At 41.7% G+C, this 24608-nt stretch overlaps 1 protein-coding gene across 1 annotated transcript in view; it reads right to left on the reverse strand.

Annotated features, from left to right (window-relative positions):
* Positions 1 to 6933: 6933 nt before the first annotated feature.
* LOC146257098 (uncharacterized) overlaps positions 6934 to 24608 on the reverse strand; it is an 85420-nt gene continuing 67745 nt past the window's right edge. The window contains exons 9-10 of the mRNA XM_084674867.1: positions 18729 to 18818; positions 6934 to 7035 (exon numbers count right to left, since the gene is read on the reverse strand). Coding sequence (XP_084530993.1) covers positions 6961 to 7035; positions 18729 to 18818 — 165 coding nt within the window. The 3' untranslated portion in view covers positions 6934 to 6960. The remainder of the gene's footprint in view (positions 7036 to 18728; positions 18819 to 24608) is intronic.

Raw genomic sequence — 24608 nt, forward strand, 5'->3', positions numbered from 1 at the left:
TGAATCCTGACTCATCGATCAGGGTTTTTTTACCCCTGAATAACAAGTGTGTTGCCTGTGCCCCTGAATAATATCAATGACTCTCATTAGTCATCCGTCCCCTGGTAGAAGAGGTGCGTGTGTCGCACCGGGGTGGGCGGTGCCAAAGGGCTCTTCCCAAAGTCCCACAGGACCACAGCCTGTTATTGGCCAGCCCGGCCCACCAACACCAGCCAGGCCACAGCTTTCATTCTTCACCACAGCCAAGGCATCAGTCCCCACTCTGCTGTATGTGTGTACGTCTTGATGCAGGGAAGAAAAGACGCAAGATGTAGGTGGTTGTTTTTGAGTGAGGGGGGGGGGGGGGGGTAGAAGGTTTCCATAACGCTCAGCAGTTTATTTCTGCTCAAGAACGAACATACAGATACACTTGCGCACACCTCGCTCACAGTCTCTCTCTCCAATCCTCTTTTCTGTCTTTTCTTCCTTGTTTTGCCCTCTGGCTGATCTCGTGTCTGTTTTGTCCTTCAGCCTGACTGCCTTGTTGTTTTTCATCCTTTTGTCTTCGGAGCGTGCTCTCATTTGTGCACAAGGCCTTTTCTATGTGGAGAGGTGAATGGGAGCTACTGTGGCCTCAAACCTGCAAAGCCTGCTTTATCACTCTCTCTCACACACACACACACACGCTCTCCCCCTTGATATCTCATTTGTCTTAATGAGAAAGTTTGTTTTGGGTGCACGAAGTACCAAATGTTGCAGAAATGGACTCACAACACACACAGTGTGCTGGCCCCGGGCTGAGTGTCAGCGTGTCACAGGACAGCAGGCTGTGCCGTGTTACGGGGAAGTCTGGAGGGAGTTGCCACGCTGCTGGGGGGGGGGGGGGCAGTCTCTGCTGCTCCAGAGGTCACCAGACCCCCAATCCATGTCATGGTCACCACACTCCCCAGCATGTCAAAACAAGGCCGCAGGAAGGCAAAGTCAGCTTGTGTGTGTGTGGGTGGGGGGTTTGCATTTGAAAGCTCAATATCTCGTCGAGTAAAGCCTTACCTTGTCTTTGCATCCCAGGTCCTTCTGCGTAGCTGCCGATGCGCACATGCGCGATTCGGTCATGCTACGTGATTCACCAGATAGGGCTCTTCTCCAGCCTGGATGAGTCAGACACACCAGATTGAGGAAGGAGTGTCAAGTAATTCGGTGTGAGAGAGAGCGCGTGCGTGCGCGTGAAGTGAAACGCGCGCGTTTGTGCCACTGACTGTGTGGCTGAGTTGGTGGGAGGGCTTCTCTTGTCTCCCAGGGGAGACGAGACGAGAGAAGACAGAGCAGCACTGAGAAGGCTGATGGGCGAAGCGGAGAGGGGGATGGGCGGGTGAGACCGGCGGGGAGGTAGAGAACGGGGGCTGTTTGTTGTTGAACTGAACACAGGATTATAGACAACACACAGAGCATGGTCGTGTCCTCAACAGCTGAACGCACGCACACACACACACACACGCATGTAAATTTGGACTGGCGAGTGGGAGATGTGTTATTGTGTGTGTGTTTGTTTGGAGAGAGTCAATCGCTGCACTGCATGTTCTAGGCCTTCTGTAGAGAGACAGAGAGACAGACACACAGACACACAGACACACAGAGACACAGACACACAGAGAGACACAGACACACAGAGACACAGACACACAGAGAGACAGGCACACAGAGACACAGACACACAGAGACACAGACACACAGGTGGAGACAGGCACACAGAGACACAGACACACAGAGACACAGGCACACAGAGACACAGGCACACAGAGACACAGGCACACAGAGACACAGGCACACATTTACTCTGCTCACAGAGACACAGGCACACAGAGACACAGGCACACAGAGACACAGGCACACAGAGACACAGACACACAGAGACACAGGCACACAGAGACACAGGCACACAGAGGGACACAGGCACACAGAGACACAGGCACACAGAGACACAGACACACAGAGACACAGACACACAGAGACACAGGCACACAGAGACACAGACACACAGAGACACAGGCACACAGAGACACAGACACACAGAGAGACAGGCACACAGAGACACAGGCACACAGAGAGACAGACACACAGAGAGACAGGCACACAGAGACACAGACACACAGAGACACAGACACACAGAGACACAGACACACAGAGACACAGACACACAGAGACACAGACACACAGAGACACAGACACACAGAGACACAGACACACAGAGACACAGACACACAGAGAGACAGACACACAGATTTATCGCAATATATTTAACATACAGTAGCAACTTATATTTTTTAACCAGGGGAGTTATAATCACACCATAGTTATCCGTTTATAACTAATCAAGCTATTTTAACTGTAGTCACAACAGTTCAACCCCATAATCCAGGGGTGTCCAAATCCGGTCCTCAAGGGCCGCTGTCCTGCATATTTTAGATGTTTCCCTGCTCCAACACACCTGATTCAATTAAATGGGTTTTAATAACGACCATTCATTAGAATCAGGTGAGCTGGATAAGGGAAACATCTAAAACATGCAGGACAGCGGCCCTCGAGGACCGGATTGGACACCCCTGCCATAATCCTTTTGCATTCTTGAGTCAGCTCACCTGATTCTAATGATTGGTCATTATAAAAACCCATTTAATTGAATCAGGTGTGTTGGAGCAGGGAAACATCTAAAACATGCAGGACAGCGGCCCTCGAGGACCGGATTTGGACACCCCTGAGTTAGGCCACTCTGAAGTCAAGTACACCCTTTTAATGTTATTTCCCCAAAAATTTGAGTAACATCTTATTGGGGTAACTTTTTAACAGATTAAATAATTTTTTAATTCATTGCGATTAATTGTGATTAATCATATGAAATAATGTGATTAATCATGATTAAATATTTTAATCGCTTGACAGCCCTATTTAAAATATATTGTAAGTGTCTTGGCAACGAGCCTCGTCAATAAACATAAATGAAGAAATAGAGAAAGAAAGACGTAGCAACATGGTCCTGGCGTTCCAACAGTGGGATTGATGTATAATTTTGTTGAGTTTGTTTGTAAAAGGACACCTTTTGAAGTCCTTTTAAAATGTTGTTTGTTCATCGCACATTTATGACCACTTTGTCCTACATGGGAGGGCTTGTGTTTTGTTGTTATAGGGGGTATTATAGCATATGAAGATCATTGTGTTTTAATGTTCATACAGTTGATGAACTTTTAATACATGATGACAGTAATCTTACCAAAGGATTTGCAAGACTATGGTAAACATCACAGCCAAAGTTCCCATTTCATAAGCTCAAATCCAAGTTATTGTTAAACTGCCTTTTTAGATAATAGAGCTAATAGGAAGGAGTGATAGTGTAGGCCATCTACATTATTATGCCCAGCAGTTTATTATGACTAGAACAGTATTGGATTATCACCAAAACTGATCACTGAAACTCCTCTCTTACCTCTGGCACCTTCCTCTCTGCTTTCAAACAGGCCAGAGTTACCCCTCTACTCAGAAAACCCTCCCTTAACCCTGCCGTCCTCCAGAACTACAGACCGGTATCACTGTTACCCTTCTTTTCTAAAACAATTGAACGTGCTGTATCTAACCAACTGTCTAACTCTCTCAAAACAACCTGCTTGACCCCAACCAATTGGGCTTCAAGACTGGCCACTCCACAGAGACTGCCCTCCTTTCAGTCACCACTGCCCTCCAGTCTGCCAGAGTGGCTTCGAGGTCATCCGTCATCATTCTGCTGGACCTTTCTGCAGCGTTTGATACAGTTAACCACCAGATCCTGGTCTACAGACTTTCTGAGATGGGCATCACTGGCACTGCACTCCAGTGGATCTCATCCTACCTATCGGGAAAATCCTACCAGGTCTCCTGGGGAGGCAAACTGTTAGACCTTCACCAGCTCTCCACCGGTGTCCCACAGGGATCCGTCTTTGGACCCCTCCTCTTCTCTCTGTACACCACCTCACTTGGACCAATCATCACCTCACATGGCTTCTCCTACCACTGCTACGCTGACGACAAGCAGCTGTACCTGTCGTTCCCCCAACTGATCCGGGGATCTCAGCTAGGATTGAGGCCTGTCTCGCAGACATCTGCGCCTGGATGACCGAGCACCACCTCCAGCTGAACCTCGCCAAAACAGAACTTCTCATCATCCCGGCCAAACCCTTCATCTCCCACGACATCTCAAATCACCCTGGGATCTGCGACGGTGACCCCCTCATCCTCTGCCAGGAACCTTGGGGTTACCATGGATGACGAGGTCTCCCTCACGGCCCACATTGCTGCGGTCTCCCGGTCGTGTAGATTCACCCTCTACAACATCCGGAAGATCAGGAGATATCTGTCTGAGCACTCCACCCAGCTGCTTGTCCTAGCACTTGTCCTCTCCAAGTTGGACTACTGCAACTCGCTGCTCGCCGGTCTCCCAGCATACGCAACCCGCCCTCTTCAGAGGATTTAGAACGCAGCGGCTCGCCTGGTCTACAATCTACCCAGACGTTCCCACGTTACCCCGCTCCTCATCTCCCTCCACTGGCTACCCATCACGGCCCGCATCAGATTCAAGACCCTGGTACTAACATTCCAAGCAGTGAACGGGACTGCACCCGACTACATCAAGTCTCTCCTGCAGCCTTACACCCCCACCCGCCACCTACGGTCTTCTTCAGACAACCGCCTGGTGGTCCCACCGCTCAAGACTGCCCGGTCCCAACACAAGCTCTTCTCCTGCCTGGCCCCCCAGTGGTGGAATCAACTCCCCACCTCCATCAGAGACACAGACTGTCTCTCCACCTTCAAGAGAAGGCTCAAGACGCACTTGTTCAGGGAGTACAACGGTACTTAGGAATGGTTTGCTGAACCCAATGCTAGTTTCCTCAAAGATCACAATGATTCTTGCTTAGAAACTTGTTGCTCTTGTTAGTTAGTGGTAGCTGATTTAAACTGTTGCATTCTATTTTAGTTTATCTTATTTTTTTATTTTATTTTACTGTTGCTTGTTTTTCTACAGGTACACTTAGACTTACAGATTTATGTTGTTTAAATTGTAACTTGCTTAACTACATGCTCTTATGGTTTTCCCTTTGGCACTTATTTTTTGGTTGTTCACAATGTGTGCTTGTTTTTGGCTATCCGCAATGCTTTGGGGCTATCTTGTTGTTATTATCAGTGACCTATGAACTTTGTATAGCTCTCTCTTGGAAGTCGCTTTGGATAAAAGCATCTGCTAAATGAATAAATGTAAATGTAAATGTGGATTGTTACACAGAGATTAATGATAATTAGCTAAATTATCAAACACATCTACAGCATTTTTTTTAGCATTGATCAGTGTTTATTAATCTAAGCCGGCCAACTCAGTCACTAATATTTTCAATGTGTGATTCTGCATTGAGACTGTGGTTTAATTAAGGGTCAAAGCAGCCTGTAACTTCTATAGTCTCACATCCTAATCACAACCTCAAATGACTGATTGGGTTGAGTTACACAGCAACAGAGCAAATTGGCGAACTTTGTTGAAATGATATCAAACTACCATTCTGCTGTATAACCAGTTATGCAACGTACTGTAGGAAAAACATCTATGAAAAGCTGTGGAGCCATGTTTAGCTCTTACAGGAAAATGTGAAAATGTCTCTACCTACGCAATCATTTTCACATCGTCCTATAAGAGCTATACATGGCTCCACAGCTTTTCATAAGTCAATCACTCACTCACAACCAGGGGTCAATCTCTGACTGCTGCAAGGGCTTAAAACACCACAACGGTAATTATTCTACAGAGAAAAACTAGCAGACTTCATCTTCAGGAATGCTGCTATTCCAAATTTCCCCCCAAATGTGTTCACAAGCAGCATTCAGTTGTTGTGCATATGGGGAGGCATGTAGCTCTTTATTGTCATTTTGACGTCTGTTAAAATACAGAGCGTCATTCAACATAATTGACTTCCCTTTTTTTGGAACATTTACACGGGTCCCCGTCAATTGCATGGTTCACTTGCCCAGGACATGTCATGGATGCTTTGTACTGCTCTATATATGTCAGTCCATCACACTGTGACAGCCGCTATTCAAATAGTGCGTCCTTACGGTTACTAAGGTTCTAGTTAATATGACCTTCTGGTTATTACGGAATGTAAAAATGAAAACACTTTGCAGCCCAAGTACTGTTCCAATTAAAAGTCTGTATTTAGCCAAGTACGTGCCAAATTATGGTGTGTCCTTGGGCAAGGCACTTCACCCTAATTGCCTCGGGGGGGGAATGTCCCTGTACTTAAGTACTGTACTGTAAGTCGCTCTGGATAAGAGCGTCTGCTAAATGACTAAATGTAAGTGTGGAGTCGATCAGATAAATGGATCTCGAGATGGGCAAACCACAGATACAGTGGCGGACTCAAGCTACATGAGGGGCAAGGGTGAAAAAAATAAAAAGGGCACCGGTTGCATATGGTAGACACAGGGGCGTTGCAAGACATCAAGCTCTATTGGGGCACAAGCCCCTCATTAGAGCTACTCATCATTTTCCTCTTTCTTCCAAGCTTGCCAAGAAGTGTGCAATACAATGCAGTATACAAAGTTTTCTTGCTTCACCCACTATATGTACAGTTCAGGTACGTCGGTTTGATATCAGCTTAGGCAGGGACATCGATAGTGAATGTTTAATCTATGCTAAGTTTCATCTTCCATAGGGGCATCCAAGAGGGCAATTTGCTAGAGTGGGGGCACCACACCCTGAGTCCACCACTGCACAGACACATACAGAGATTCCTTCCTTTATTATAGTTAGATACAGCACAATGAAGATAACCGAAGTAAACACATTTTGCCAAAAAGAGCTGAGGTAACAACATCAAGGATGCTGCTGTTCCAATTGCAGAATGATCTTACTGCGTCCTCCTGTCCTGACCAAGGCAAGAAGGCCATCCGCTGTTGTGGTTTGCACATTCAGTTTAAGCTGATGTAACTCAGAATTTGATCTGAGAGGGAAAAGTCCCTGAAGGCTAGCGTTTGTCCAGAATCCTGCCAATGAGCAATACAAACCGCAGTGACTTTGGCCCAAGTTTGTGCAGTTAACTACAGATTTAAAAAGTCAGTCAATGACTGACAGTGATGGTGTTGCTTCAGAAATTTGGCTTCTCATATTATTGGTTAGCAGCATCTAAATAAGACATTTTTGTCCTGAACTATCTGACCACATCATGGCAAACAACAGTCCTCTATAGTGTATATATCTTAATTAGCTGCAGTTGTTCTAACTGACATTGTTGCCTTTAGTTAGCCATGACAATGGAACAAAATATCCCAGAGAATTACTGGACATTTTAGCAACTAATATATACATAATATAAACTTTAACAATTGCAAAGAGACACATTGCTTCTCCTGTTACAAAACGAACCTTTTAGTATGTTTAAGATGCTTAAAACAAATGGTTGCTAAATAAATTGAATGGGAATAGAAAATGTCATTGCACCCTTTTTTTGAGATCGGTGTATGATTACATGGAAACATGTTTGCTGTAGCTGTCACCGTTTCAAAAAGTAAGTTTTTACTTTTTAGAAGTATTATTCTGGAAAACAAACCCCTGGGATTGTGTGCAGGGTGAGATGACAAGGAAAGAATCAGAATCACATGTAGTTCATGGATGCAGACCTTTGAAAACATTGTCTTGTTCTAATAAAAAAATCATGCCACTTCAATTTATAATATTTCAGCTGTGGTGTGTGTTCAGGGCCACATCAGGATCCACCAATGCCTTCTCTATGGTCTATAGTGTAATTGTTTCCTTGTTGATCAAGCACACATTGGGCTGAGAACACAGTGCACACAAATGAATGAGGTCTTAGAAAATCATTTTTAGACTAAGAAGATCAATTTCCACATAGTTTACCAATTGGGCATATTCAGTTTAAGACTGTTGTTTCTACCTCAATGAAGTCCATATACACACCTAAGTACGCTGTGCTTAAGAGCAGAAGGATAGAATTGATCTCAGCGCCAATTATGGGCATCTTATCAATGGGAGACATTGTTGCAACCATCACAACGTTGTTTATTTGAGAAGAATGCAAAGATTTATTGATTGTATCAAAATCCAATAACCTTGCATCAGCAGAACGTATAACTCCAGCCATCCAGAAAGTTTGGATCAAATGTCTTGCACACCATGAAACTGATCTGATCATAAGGGTTAGTTTTTATAATGAATACAGTATATTTTGGAAAATAAGACGCATTTTTTCTAAACCGCACCCCACCAGAATGGGAGCTTTGTGTTTGTAAAACTGAGTATAAACCACACTGGAATATATGCCGATACGGGAACAATGATACCAAGCAATGCACGAGTATAGGCGATCTTATAGCATATGCCGTTGCAACACACTTTGAAAACAAAAGTAAGCGCATAATATATGTTTTCTATTGCCCGGAAATTAACTAATATTTTCTGTTAGACGCGTGAGTTCTAAATATTTCGGATTTCTGAAGTTATTTTTCCGAAATGGTAGCTAGCAAGCTTTAGTTAGCTTCCGGGCTGTTAGCTGGCATAATACTTGTAGCAACGCTACAACCATGCTAGTCTTGATTGTTAGCCTTCTCATTAGTACATTTTGAAGCCTGTTTTGTTATAAAAATGTTCTATTAGCCGCTTCAAAATATAAGCCTCACCACCACAAGAACAATTTAAAATCGGGTTATAAACCGCAGCTTTATTTCCGAAAAATACAGTCGCCAGACTCGAAAGTACTAATTTAATACTAAATGTGTGTATTCTTTTCTATATGGCTGATCACTTACAAATTAACTATGAACAAAGTGTACTCAACAAACAACCATTTTAACTGATAATGGATGTCTTTAAATATAGTATTATTGTAAAGTACTGAAGTATAATAAAGTATATAACTATTTCCAATACATGTCTTAAAGTGTAATTCGAACTACAGGACATATTAAGAAATAAGCTCTACTGCATCTTTGGAGTACATGGTGGTCAAAGATTCTGTGGACAGTGCTAACCATTCCCAGAGCCCCTTAGGCAGCCCTGCTAACTCAACCCTGAACTATTTTCTGAGCAGAGTACAAGAGAGCAACACTACATAATTTGGTAAACCAAAACGACTAGATGTACTGTAACCACATTACATAGCAAGTGAGTAGAATATAAGATTTGTTACATTTGGAAAAAGTTTAAAAGGTAAATGAACAATAAATAGTTTATTGTTTATTTATTACAAATTTTATGAATACAAAATTATGTGGCAGACTTGGGGATCGAACCTACAACCTTCTGATCTGAACACATCCGTCTTATCCATTACAACACTGACTTCACGCTAATGTGGCTGTCTATACTGCTAGACCGCTACTGTGATGTACCTGGATTCCTGTTTCACTAAACAGATAATGAGTATCATGACAGACTTGAAGGCTGTGGCTGGAATTGAACATATGACCATGCACTTCACAGGAGACCATCTTATGCAAGTGAGCTATTGTCAGTGCTGTGACTTCCTGAAAATAATCTATGTGAAAAACAGTGAAGATTGGACAAACTTTGAAAGGAGGAATAGCGGAAAAACTTATTTCAATAATTATTATTTCAAAATGGCAGCTGCATCAATTTGTCTGGTAACACAAGTTAAAACTTGTCAGACATCCCTTATTTAATGTAAACAAATCAATTTATTGGCCAAAACACATTTTTCTTTCTGTGGCCCCTCCCAGTGGTCACGTGACACCAAATTGTTTGGACATCCTCAGAAGGAGGTCCCGAGTCACTGTACCAAGTTTGCAGCAAGAATTCCCTGAGATATGACCTCAGTTCTTTTTTGGCGGCTTTGTTGCCATCTTTGATTTGCTGTAACTGACAAACAATTTAAAGAATCAAACATCCATTCCATGACTTTTGTGGGATCTGGAGATCATGTGTCCAAAATCTAGGGATGATTAAACACAATTTGTGACCTGTGAAACATTTCTAAGCTTTTTGATAAACCGGAAATTGCGGAAAATCCAAATGACCTGAAATGACGCAATTAAGTTTGTTAAATTTGTCTTGATCCAGGGATTCCAAAGGCACCTCATTTTTATTAATAGGACATACGATTCAAAAGTTACATATGTAAACACACCTCCAACTTTGCCCCATTGGTGGCGCTATAGTGCTTGAGACACTGGCATGACACTTGGTGACAAGAGCCTCTGTACTGTCCCAATCACTGTGCCAAATGTCAAAACTTTCCCACAAGGGGTTCTATGGGCTGCCATTAGGGATGGGCGTGGTTAATCGAATATCCGGATATCCTAAAGTAGGTTAGTATTCAAATACTTTTTTCCAAATACTTATGAGCTTAGTTTTATATAAAAAAATTATTTTTAATGAAAAAACGTCGCGTTGTGTTGAGAATTCTAATAGTTGTGACGTTAGAAATGATGATAACCATCACAAAGGGTAGGCTACATGACCCTGCGTTCTGCTGCGAGTGTCATTTCATTTGGCGTAACAAGAAGCATAGTGTCCTGGCTAAGCAGTAGCCTACCTCGCAGCAACCTCAGTTCCAGGTCTATTCTACGCCGGCCTAAATTGACTTCGTACTTGCCTCTCCCCTGAGCATGTTTATATGCTCATTTTACTGAATAAAAATGCGTATGGCTAATGGTTTTGTGGCTTTTTTATTAACCAGCAGCCACGTAGAGCTAGCGTAATCGGCTATGTTTGCATTGTGTGGTTCATCGTCTTTTCGTCATGTTGTTAAAATGATCTTTCATTTGTTTTCTTCAATAAACCCTTATTTAATCTAATATCTTAATAGTCCAAATTATGGCCAGAATGTGTTGTGGTTTGTGTTGACTGTATGCTTTGCGTCATGTCAGGCTAATGACATAACGGAACCGCATTAAAAAAATTAGATTATCCGGTTATTTGAAAATAATTTTGGATACTATTCGAATAGTGAAATCAGTTCAAATCTCCATCCCTAGTTGCCATAGACTCCTATGGCAGAATAAGTATAATAATAAATATAGCTGCAAGCAGCAATGGAGGGGCCAAACAGTCAAATGACCCAGAAAACATTTTTGACATCCTCAGAAGAGGGTAACGAGTACACACAGCAAGTTTGGTTTGAATCCATAAAAGACTTGCTGAGATACGACCCAACTTCCTGTTTGCTGGCTGAACGGCACATTTTGATTGGCTGTAGCGGGCAAACGGTTTCGAAAATCAAAAAAACATGCGATAGATTTTTTGAGGCTTGGTCTGAAGATAATCTCTGCCAAACTTGGTGAAGATTTGACAACGTTTCGGAGGAGTAGAGAAAAAACGTTTTTCAATATATTCAAAAATGGAGGCCGATCCAATTTCCTGTTTGGTTGCTTTGTTGCCGTTTTTGACTGACGCCATAGGGTGTGTTGACCGTCTTGATCCAGGGAATCCAACGGTTCCTCATTTTTGAAAATTAGCCATATGGTTCAAATGTTATGTGTGTAAACACAAGTCCAACTTTGACCAGTTGGTGGCGCTAGAGTGCTCCAATGGGACACATGAAACTTGGTGTAAATAAAGAAGGGACTTTGCTTAATGTGTGCCAAATTTCTCAATTTTTTACCATACGGTTCTAGGGGCTGCCATACACTCCAGTGGCGGAAGAAGATGTGTAATAATAATAATAACTAGAGAGGGTACAATTTCTGGGGAAATTGTAGGGTGTGCTTGCTCGCGTCGGTTGCAGGTGGGTCCGTTTTCCCTTCTAGTGATATGTTCAAGCATTTAGAAGGGCTCTCAAGTGTCATGCATTGAGCGTGACAGTCATTCGGTCTTTTGTCACGCACTCCCGCCACACATTGTATTTCAAACAATGACAACTTAGAAAATGTTTCCCAGACAATTAACATCAGTTTTTCATGAGTGTATGTAACTTAACCAACAGTTTTACAGCCTGTTCACTGACACCTGCTCAGAACAAGTAGTCTCTGCAGTGGCGATTTAGACCCTTTTTAGGGGTGCTCAGGCACCGCTAAATTTAATCTCATTACCCCTAAAAAAATAAAAAAATAAAATAAAAAAAAGTTCATGAAGGGACATCCTTAGTTTTTGATGTATTCAATATTTCGCATAATACATAAATGTGTTAATTGTTATCCAGAGAAATTAGGGATTTATTTACAGGCATGCAAACTCCTCACCTTTTGCAACCAAAATGGGTAACCTACGTGATTCATGGCCGTGGCCAACACAGCATTTTACCCATACTTCCTAACTTTACAACTGGCTCTGAAACCAATGCTATACAAAAAATGTCTTTATGGTTAAAAGAACATGACATTGTTTACAAGAGCACAGATTCTACATAGATGTAGCCTCTTAATTTTGCTCTCAAAGTGCACCAGATTCATGTGTTTAACTTTAAAATTTAATACATTTTCTTCCAGGGGAACATGCCCCCGGACCCCCCTAGAGGGTTGGGGGATTTGCTGTATCCTTCTCACCTTTTTCACCCCTGATCTGTTTGCATGCCTGTTATTAGCAAGGGGGTTTAGCACTTTTGCAAAACACTGTATTCATGTCACATTCTCATTTGGGGCTGAGCACCCCTAAAGGTCTGGGGCCGGTTGCACAAAACACCTTATGTTAAGATTTTCCTTAAAGACAGAGTTAAGGTTTCCTTAAAATATAATCGGTTGCACAAAGCACCCTTAAGTATTTTCCTTAAGGTTTACTTAAATGTTCCCTTAAGTTTTTAAGGTTTTCTCCTTAACTTCGTCTTATACTTAAGGAATCCCTTAAGGGATTGCACGAAAGACCTTAGCAAACAAAATAAGGAAGAAAACTTAAGGTACCTCTGACTTATTCTTTACCGCAACATGGCTGCGTTTATGGAGATAAATAAACCCATCTCACACCTATGGCACTCTGTTAAGCTACTGTGCTGCAGTCCAAACATGAATAGCTACTATTTATGCGTCGGCTACTGCTGTAAATAAAGTAGCTATAATATAAATATAGTATAGACTCACACCGGTAAATGCAGTGTACTGTAACTGTTGATCTCATTTTGATCTAGTTAGCTACCTAAGAAGTACTGTAGGCTAGCGCTCACTTTTTAAAAACGTTAGGCTACTGAGTAGCAACAAGACCTATGCTATGAGTAAAGTTGATATCTCCTGTTTCATTGGACTCCCTCCTGAAATTGATTATCTCTTATTTGGACATAACAGTCAAGTTATCATAGCTAGCTCTAACATATATTTTTATTTCTTGAATTGACCGCGTCACCAAACTTATTGAGGTTTATTTTTGATGCAATTTCGATGCAATTTCGTCCTACAATCGTACGTTTCCAAAAAACGTTGTTTTTTATTTGCAGTTATTTGTGGATCAAATTTATGTTTTAGTATGCACTTTCTTTTTTGTATTCCTGTAGAAGCACAATATTTTCCTCCTCTGACCAATTTGGTTTTCTTGCCTTCTTTTCGTAGGTCTATAAGCTAGCTACTAGCTATCTCTAGCTACGAAGGTGATGCACTAGATACAACCTAACAACGCGGTCACTGTGGAAACGGTCGAATTTTACTGCTGTAAAATCACGTTAAATGTAGTAAATCCCTTAACGTTTCACCTTAGCTAAGGAAATCACTCTTGCCTGTCTTCAAAACTTGAGGCCCTGATTTAGCCTACTCATTGCATAATTCATTAAGAACACCCTTTAAAAAAAGCCAACCGCCTTTGAAACAAGCTAACTCAAATCAAATCAAATGTATTTGTATAGCCCGTTTTACACGCAAGAATGTCACAGAGGGCTTCACATACGCCCATAAAACCCCCTTTGGAACAAGCTACTGTAACAACAGGTGCGTTCGACATGACCCGACTTTATGCGGCGCTGGAGGCGGCTGACTTGAAACAGTGAATTCTGGTTTGACCTTTTGTCCGACTTGAGACGGCACCGAGGATACATCACTGTGACATCGCCATCAAAGTACCGTGACATCGATTTTCGAGAACTGCCGGCTGTGTAGCCGGTTCAAGTGACACAGCAATTTCATGATTGGCCAGACTCACACACGACAACTTTGACGCGTGTTGTGTAATATTCGGACACTTTCAGTTTCGCCATTGCTCAAATCCGGACCAAACTGTTGAATTGAAATAAATATGTATGGAAGAAAGGGTTTTACTCCGCCTCTTCACTAATGGAAAAACTACCTTTAATTATAAATAGAGTAAAGTAAGCAAACAGCGCTTAATCGCCATGACTGACTTCAATGCAGCAAACCACGAGAAGCTGAAATATCCGACTTCACAGAGTTGTTAACTCCTCCCCGACTGCAAGCGGCCACTCTCGCCGGTCGTTTCATGCAGCCCATGTCGAACGCACCTATAGTTGTCACTGGCAGTATTTCAGATGGAATTGCGATTCAAACAGTACCGTCTGTTAACTGAAAATATGCCCCCCAAAACGTAAATACGTTAGACATTAATTTAGGGGGACATGGCTAATTCAAAAGAAGTTTGCTAGAGGCAAGCTTGCTGCTGTTGCTAGCCACACTACACTGATTGTTTGAAAGTGCCGGAAATGAGAACGTTTCTTTTGACATAATAAAGTTTAGCCATAGCTGTGGCATTGAAGGCAGTAGCCTACTACTACACACAGGGCCGCGTTTGTGCAAAAAAAACTGAACAAAAATGTTTTTTGTTTTTTTTATGCATTTACCCACCCATAGTGAAGTGCACGTTCTCTTAGCGTCACGTATCGTTGCCGGTATCAAAGCATGCAAGACAACAATGGCTTTGCATGAAGGTGATTGGATGGTCATTGGACAAATGCTGCGATTATGTCTCGCCCTGGACGCTCAGCGTCTCTGGGGGTGAATGGAGGAGTGTGCTGGCCTGGACGCTGCGCTTCCGAGTGATGATTGGAGGATCTGTCAAAAGACTGTGTCTTCTTTTGATTGACAGTAATTTTGTACTACAAAAATTCACCGAAGCTATTCAAGCTCAATCCCATCGCGGATTTTGCAACTGTAGTTAAAAGACAAACTGCAGCAACCTATTTCTTGGTATTTGCTTGGCGAAATTGCTAACAAATTTTCATCATACATTTCATACAATTATACACCACGTTCCTTGTTTAACCTCATTTCCACATTTCCTCCTTGATCAATATTGTTTTGTTAGATCGTTCGTTCATTAATTCATTCGTAGGCTAGGCTTGTCATAGAGGTGAACTAGCCAGTGAACAAGCCAATTAATAAAACATTTTTAGGATGTAGGCCGAAAATTAGCTTCCCCTCTTTGAAAGACTGATTACAATGCATACAGATTACAATACATCACATCCTAATATTTTTGTCTGTCATAATTTAATCACCAATCAGTCTCTCTAATATATATTGATAAAAATCATAGTAATAATAATATATATATATACTTAAAAACGTTTGCGGTGTCGGGGGGGGGGGGGGCCTCGGGAAGGCTTCTGCCCCGGGCCCCAGATGACCTTAACCTGGCCCTGACTACACACTGCCAGTGGGTGAGCCGAGTCTAGGCTAACGTCAAAACAAGACGCAGTCTCAATCAAATTCCAAGTTTTACACAAATCACAAAAATATGTTGACCCGCTGGCGGTCTTCGCAATCGCCATATTTTTAAAACACTGCTCTCCATTTTGATAGAATTTGGTAGAATTGACCCTGGTACGAAATTAAGAAAATACTCATCAGACGCAGATCGACAACACTGCTGTTGCTGCCGCAATCGTCAATGGAGGCTGACGGGGCTCTCACGTAGCAAACAAATCAAAGTGTTTACAGCAACCTACATTAAAATCGCACCACCGGGCCTTCTTCACAATAGTCATATCGTCATAACAAGATCATGCTACATCTAACCAGCGGATCATTTCTTGCAAGTGTGTCAAAGTGATATGTATTAACACCGTAGGATTGAATAATAACCGAAGGTGTGAAGCTAGAGAGAAAGGATGCAATGGAAAATTTCCTACATAAGTATATCTACTACTTCAAATTGAAAACAGAGAAGATATTTAGAGTAAAGACAAGTTACTTATCATCTGTGTTCAATATCGTCAATTAAAAGTAATTTGCTTTCCAGTTACTAAGCGTTTGTTCGTAGGATTAACGCCAGCTGCAGCAAACACTTAACCTACCCCAGCCCTGGTTTGGCTGTTCATGACGGTCAGCTATGACAGTCGCGCCTCGATTTTTGCAGATTTCTCTAAAACTTGCTAAAATAAAAACGATCAAGCTAGATTATGTACACTTTAAGCTTAATGTAGCTACATACTGTTTGGCCAATTTGGTCGATTGTGGAAACAATTCGAACCATTATTAGTTATGGAGAGCCATCACGCTAGCTCGATTATGAGAAATGTAGCTAGAATCCACACCTCAAACAAGTTAACCTAGACACAAAACTGTAGTCCAATCCGAGAGACCCAAGACTCTGCCGAAACCATTGATATCCTTTATGTGTCTGTGCGGTCAGAAATACAATTCTTTTGGCAGTTTCAAAAAACGTCACCCAATTCTGCTTTCATGGTGCGTGTCTGTTTGGTTGGTTGTTTGGTTGGTTGGCTGTTTGGTTTGGTTGCCACGGTGATGGCGCAGTGATCGCTAACAAGCTGGGCAGAGAATCACAAATTTAGCAGGAATCCACACCTCAAACAAGTTAACCTAGACGCAAAACTGTACGTCCAATCCAAAAAATGAGGATATTTTCCGAGACCCAAGACTCTCCCAAAACCAGACATGTCCTTTATATGTCTGTTTGGTCAGAAATACGACTCTACCGGCAGTTTAAAAACACGTCTACTTTCGAAATTGTCTGGCGAATTTTACCCACCTCTCCATTGAAGTTAGTGAGAGAATTTGAAAGGTTGCTCTCGCTTCAAGGCTCAAAGCTGAAAATCGGTAAATGTGAGCTCTTTAGTAGTTACATTGGTTGAAAGAGGACACGTTTTCCTACATTTTAAGGTATAACTTGTTTCTGTTAAGTTAAACTATATGAACCTCAGAGGAATTTGTTTGACAAATTAGTTGAATATCAGAAAAAGAGCAGCCAGCAGAGTGCTCAATCATTAAAATCAAGAAGGAATTACATTTTTCGTATTTAAAACGGTCACGATTCAAAATTGGCTGAATATTTGAAAAATTAGGTATAGGTAATATTAGGTATATCATTTGCAGTAAGCTGCAAACCATAAAGGACATGAACAGTGGTGTTTGCTAATTGGTTTCTGGTGATCAGTGATGTTCTCATTGTCATCTGCCTCACACCCAAAGTACTTTCATGTACGTGGCTCTTCCACTTTTCTTGTTGACAGTTTTTAGTGGAGCCCCTGCAGCATTAGTTGCTTGTCCAGTGTTGCCAATTTAACGACTTTGTCGCCAGATTTAGCAACTTTTTTTGCCTTTCCTAGTGACAAAAAGTCTCATCTAGAGACAAATCTAGTGACTTTTCAGAGAGACTTCTGTTGAGATATTTTGGCAACAATGCTTGTCATCGTCCAACTCTGCATGGGTACCGGGTAGACCCGGCATTCAGAACTTCCGTAACTTAAGGAAATCTGGTAAAGTACCGTTTTTTAACAGATGACCAGGTTTACTGAGCTACATATCCCTTAAGAGAGGAATGACACCACTTTTATTGGCATTCTGTACTAAAGAGTTTTTCCTTAAAAAATATTTGATGGGTTTATGTAATTCCTTTTAGAACATATTTTCCTAGCCACTTAAAAGCAGGATAGGCAAGTTTTGCAAACCTAGCAATTTTAGCTTGAGTTTAAAAGGAAAAAAAAGATCCCACCCTTCAAAGCCACTCCTCCAAAATACATGAACGCATTGCCTGACTACTGGAGGCGGTAGGTACAGACAGAAGTAGCCTGTCCAATCATAGATTCGGTCCGAATGCTGTCCAATCATTAGTGCCAGTCCAACCTTAATGATTGGTCGTGTTTATTACCTGTCCTGCCATGCCCACAGATATTGTATTGATTACATTTTACTGTCAAGCCTTTAGATTTATTGGCTGCTATCAGGATGTGAAGTTTATTTCAGCAAATATGACTAAAAGTGCTTATCATTGCCTACCCTGCCTTTAAGTAGTAATTAAGGGATTCCCCACCCTTTTAACCAATGGATTTTGATGACATTTCCATGACTATTAAACCTATTCTCCAAACAGGTGTTACTCTGTGCGTATGATGCCAGGAATATATAAAAAAAAAACGTATCATTTCAAAAATTCACAACATTTGGGATTTTTTACATTTTGATGACTTTGCCAAGCCTAGTAATCAATTTTTAGAAAAAAATCTAGATTCTTTACACTGTCATTAATTGTCATTAATCCTGTCATTGATTACCATTGACCTCTGCATTTAAAATAATATGTATGTCATGTTATGGATACCCCAGGCTTTTTTGGCTGTGAGGCCTGCAGTTAAAAGTCCCACAGAATATCAAGTGTACAAATATGGACACCATATGGACAAAGACAAGTTTTCTTCGATGGTTTATCAGATCATATTTATATTTGGAGACTTTTGTGTTAGCAGGTCCAAAAGAAGTTTCTTCTTTCTCATGCAAAGTGCCTTGCTGATCTTACAAAAAATTTCAAGACATGACCCTCAATCACCATATAACAACAATTGTCAGACAATGTTATGAGCTAAGGAAACAAGACCCACCTTAAGAACCTCTCTAGGGAAATGTTGTCCTGCATTTAGCCCTTCAAGATTACTGATGAATTCCTGGCACGTCATCTTCTTCCCAATATTCTGCAAAGTATTGAAAATAATATACCATGATTAGAGAGAATGAGACCCTAGTTAGGTACATAAACAATTACACACATCTGATCCTATTGACAGGGGTGGCACAGACATTAGCAAGGTTTCATACAAATGTAGTAGTCATTTTTTTCATGACTACAGTATTTCAGTCAAGACAATCACGTATTAGATTTGAACATTTATTGTTACATGACATGGACATGTAGATTTACTTCGGCGGAGTGGATGATCTTAGGGAAGCACTCCCTGCCTCCTCAATGCAACACATACATGACATATTAGGCAGGGAGCAATAGAGATATAATCCCCCTGGCGGACAGAACATACAGACAGCATGGGGGAGAAGGGGATGGTGGAGGGTGGCAGCAGCACTGATCATACAACAAATGGCTGAGTGTGTGAGTGTGTGTGCCTATCCGCGCATCTTTTAAAGACGCCTTATCAGACGTGGCCCAATGGATATACGCTGTTAACATGGGTGTGGTAATGGGCGGAGTAAAGGAAGGTGGAGTATGACGCCTTACATCCCCAAAAAATTAATGACACGCGCTGCCCGATTGCCCTGCCTGAACTAGCTGCGCTTATAACACAACTTCATGACTACAGTAAATCACAACTTCAGTATAAATGACCTCCTTATGAATCTGAAAACGATTTACAGGTAACACATTTTTGTATAAGCAGCAAGCCCAGAACACTTGAGGATGCTAAGACATCTTATGGAATTAAGGACAATTATGTGAAAGTTAATTTATATTTAGCTCTGTTGCACTTGCTGGATGGATACAAGTGTAGTAGGGGAAGGCTAATGTATTGTAAGATAAACAAAAACCCATGATAACTTGTTAGTTAAAATGAACAAAACTTGACAATAAACAACACCTATTTTTTCTTGATAAACCCCAGACATGATTCCACTTTTACATTGATGTAAAAAGGTTGTTGTGTTATCACTCAGTACACACAATGACACACAAACAAACCACGCATGTACTGTGACTCCTTTCAAGTAAGGTCGGTTCTCATTAAAACTTGTCCCTTCAATGCACGTTATAAGTGACAATTTCCACAAACATTAACAGCATATCTAAGTTTATTTCATAGGAATGTCCCTGATTAAAATAAAGAGTAGTGCAAGTCATGACTTTGAATTGTTAACATGTTTCTTCTTTTCTTCCAACCAAAAAGATCAACTTCATGATAATGACAGAGTTACGTGGACCAGGTTGTTTGACTATCGATTTTTACGTTTAACACGCAATTTATACTTTTGCATAACTAGCCTACTATTTACTACATGCTTCAATAGCCAAACAAATTTCCTGGTGCAGGTAACTGTGTCAGGCTATTGCATTTTGTACTTCTGTCGATCACTTTCTTATTTCTTGTTAGTTACTGCATCCATTCAGCGACGAAGTGTAGTACCAACCCTTTCCGTTTTGAGTTAACGTAATTTGTTTTTGAGTTAATGTAATGTTGTTTCCCATTTGGGGGAGCGTGTCTTTGTATTGGGGGGAGGTGAGCGAGTCATCCTATTTGGGGGGAGTTGACTCGTATTTGGGGGGAGTGTTTTCATTTGGGGGATGTACTCATATTAGGGGGTGTGGTTTGCACTTCAGGGCCACCGTACATAACTGATGAAGATGACAAAATACCTTAATCTATTTACCCCCCGTTTAAAAACTACTAGCCCCACATGTCACAGGTTACATGCGCCATCACAGTAGAGTTTTCTGTGATAATGCAGTCCAGTTAGAGAGAGAAAGGTGAACAACACTGGAAAAAAGTATTGATATAGGCCATGGGTGGAGCGAGGGGGTGGCTTCTGGGACTTCAGCCCAAATCTGTTAGGTTAAAATTTTGGGTTCTCATTTTTGGTGAGCAGTCTACTCGTGGTCACTGTAATTCACAACGTATATAATTCAATTTATGAAACAGAGTGGGCTATCTGTTGATATGATAATAGGCAACGTAAAATGCCAAACTGTAGGGAAGTGTAAACTGTAGCTAGTACTTTCAGAGCTAGCTAGCTAACCATTGCAAAGTTGGCTAGGTTTGAGACATTATGAGTCTCACTTCCCCACTAAATTGCATAGTAAACCAACCACACATATAACAAACTTACAAAGTAATGTCTGACTGCACAGAATAACAATATGAGTCCAATGTAATGTTTATGTGACATGAAGCAAAACTAATTACATTATTTTGCGCTCGGATTAATACCCCCCAAATTCTCAAGCTTGGGTCAATGTGTGAATTTGGTCATAGGTTCAACGATACAAAACTTGTAATTTAGCATTTGTGTTAATATGAGATATTTGGCCATCTTATCTTTATATGATCATTTTGAATGTCAAATAGTGCGTGTCCACTACAGTGACGCGAAGCGAGCAACGCAATTCCATTCATTTTCAGTGGAGCTATCAGGCCAAATAGTGTCCAAGGGCCAAATAGTGTCCTACCTGACGTCACAATGCCGTTTCGAAGCAAGGACGTGTCCGTCGCTATGCCGACCTTAAATTCCTGAGATATTTAAGCATTGTTACGTCAGGTATAGGACACTATTTGGCCCAAGGACACTATTTGGCCTGACAGAGCCAAAATCGCTTGCATGGTGCCCAAGGACCACTATTTGGTGGCCCTAGGACACTATTTGGCCTGACAGAGCAAATCGCTTGCATGGTGCATTGAGGGTAGCGACACGATCCAAGCGATTCGAGTTGAGATTTTCTCAACTTTATGTAAATGAGGAGAGATTTTCTTGAGCGATGGTAATCGTCTTGTTTATGTGTTTCTTGTAAGGTAGCAACCGTTGGTCATGGTAAACATTTCTAGCTTTCACAGTTTCAAAATGCAGGACAAACTGATCATCTGCCCTGTTTGATACGTCTCTGTATTCGTACAGAGATTTTAACCAAAATAATGAGGCATGGCGCAGGTTCGCCAATGTTGTTGGTGCTCCTGGTGGTTGGTTGGTGCCCCATCGGCGGTACACGACTGGTTAACCTGAGTGCCCAGTGGCATAATGTAACATTTAATCTTTCACCCTGAATAAAATACAAAAAAAAAACATCTACATAACGTATTGGATGTCTTGCATCATATGTGTAAAAGTTGTGTTTCATTGTTGTGAGACTGAGTTGCACACTATTAGTGGCGTTTGCGTCCAATCTCTTACTGTAACATTTAATCTTTTACTCTGAATAAAACACAGCAAAAAAAAGAGCCAGAACTAGTGTGAATAGTAGATAACATCAAGCTCCATCTAGCCAGCTTATCGGATTTTTGCTTAATGTGTGTAAACGTTATATTTTGATCGATATTGCGAGTACGCAAACCCAAGTCTTCACACTTTGCCATGACATTATACGAACTCCACACTAACTACACTGTAGTGGACACGCACCATAACGCCTGGGACACACTAACTGCGAAGTGCCGTAATTAGCTGTGAAGCGCCTGGAAACGTAGCCTTTTTCCTTTAGGCGCCCATGTTATCAAATTGGACCGGCTCGCGCTCTGCAGCGACCAGCTCGTGCTCTGCAGCTGGTCAATTTTTTTCGCAAGACACACCATATTATATGATATATCTGGATAAGCATACATGTTATAAAGATTTTACTATGTTAGTTGGAGGCTATAGACTATGACTTAGCACCCAACCTCACTACGCTGCTAACGAACGGCCAACCATGTGTTTACCCCGAAAAAATATCCTGATTGATGATTGCCTTGACTGTTAAGCCAACATATTTGTCAGTTGTTTCTAAATAGTGTGTTCAAGAGCGTGATAGACAAGCTGGCATACACTCAAGCAAAAGAGACACCAAAACCTTAAATCACAAACCAGCGGAGACTTGACAACTGAGTTAATCATCAAAGTTGAATAGCATAGGCCTACAATAGAGTTGTATGAACCACAGCAAGTAGTCTATTTTACAAAGACTATAGCCTACGAGTCAAGTCATTTAATTTTAAATGTCAGCAAGGGGTGCTGCAGCACCCTCCACACCCCTAATTCCCATGGCCATGGCCTCCGGCAAAGCATTCCCACATTACGTTGGGATACTGTTGCGATGGCTGTTGGATCAGCAAGTAGCCGAAATAAAGCATATGCAATGTTTATGTCAGCTTTCAATGTGAAAAAGATCAGAGAAGTGAAAGGCTTGGTGACTGGCGCAAAGAAATGCACGTCTAGTGCGAACCGCCTTTCGGCCATTCGTAACCGATCGTGGCGCTTCCGGCACTTCGCAGCCAGTGTGTCCCAGGCGTAACCATAGACCATAATAAAGAATAGACGCCGCATCGAATGCTACTGCCTACTGGCGCTGACGAGACGTGGGGCCGCCATCTTGGAAAGGTGCGATCGCTCCACTCAGTGTAATCTGTTTGGTTAGAGCAATGAGCTGTCAGCGCATTTATATAATCATACCGCACTGAATACCAAACGGATTTTCACAGTTTTTTTTGCTGCAAAGGTCATACATGTAGCTATGATACAGGCCACATGTTTCGGCGTATTTTAATATTCATAGTGGGCCTTTCCTTTAAACCCTTTCCTGCCGGACCATTCAAATATGGGCATTAAAATGCCCATGGTTCCCGCGTCAATATCTTTGCCGTCCAATTGCCAATTTTATTTCTGAAAACTGCCAGATACTCATGACAACTTAAGCTCAAAGTACATGTCATTGGTTAGGGGTTACTGGGAGGGGTATGTATCGTCAGCAACGGGAGCCATTGTTTTCCGAGGCGGAGCCAGAGCGGAGACCATGGGAGATTGCCTTCTGTGTTAGATTCACAGCTTCGAATTGAAATCGGAGACGATATTATGAGTAAAGACAAGTTTCTTAATGTGTTGTCAATATTGTCGATTAAAAGTCGATACTTTTTACTTACGAAGAATTTGTTTGTGGGAGTGACGTGAGTTATTTGAGCAAAGAATTACGTGTCTGGCTTGGCCGTTTTTGATAGGCAGCTATGACAGTAGTAGCACTGTTTAGCCTCGATTTTAGCAGCTTTCTGTGAAATTTGGAAAAACAACATGAACTTGCTAGATTATATAAACTATAAGCTAAATGTACGTGCCATGTTTGGCCTATTCGGTCGATTGTGGAAGAAGTACAAGTAGCCACTATAGCGACTGCCCTGATGCCTACAGTCGGTGCCACTTGTGTAAAAGCGCTGGCCAATGTTTTCCAGTAATATCTGTTTTATTTCTACAATAGCATTCTTGTGTCAGTTGTGTCATCTAAGTCAGTGTTATGGAATATGACATATCAAGTCTCAGTTCATAGCTGGGTATACACCGGCCGGTGCAGTAAACATAGGGGGCTAGGCTAGCTTGCTAGCTACAATTTCAGTACAGTAATATCAAAGATTCTTGCTAAACATTTCTCAACGTTTGTAAGATTCTATTTACAAAATGCAACAAATAGTACTGTAATGGTAAATATTACTTGTGAAAAGTAATCCCCTGAGCCCTATTTAAGATGGTTCGCCAATTAGAGCATGAATATGCCGCAGTGTTGCGGCATCTTGTTTATTCTGCTGCTACGCAACTGGGAATTTGACCTTTCCAAGATGGCGGCCGCATTTCTCGCGCCCAGCAGCCAATGCAGCGTCACCTCTTTATTATATCCAGAGAATGTCTAATATAGAGAGAACTGCCACTCTCGGGAAACTTCCGGGTTCTGAACTGGTTGAAATTCCATGTGAGGGCGCTAACGAGCGAGTGCAGAATGAATGGAGGTCTATGGAGCGGTACCCCTA

Source organism: Hypomesus nipponensis, chromosome 15 (assembly GCF_054491055.1).
Source record: "Hypomesus nipponensis isolate SF chromosome 15, ASM5449105v1, whole genome shotgun sequence".
Classification (NCBI taxonomy): domain Eukaryota; kingdom Metazoa; phylum Chordata; class Actinopteri; order Osmeriformes; family Osmeridae; genus Hypomesus; species Hypomesus nipponensis.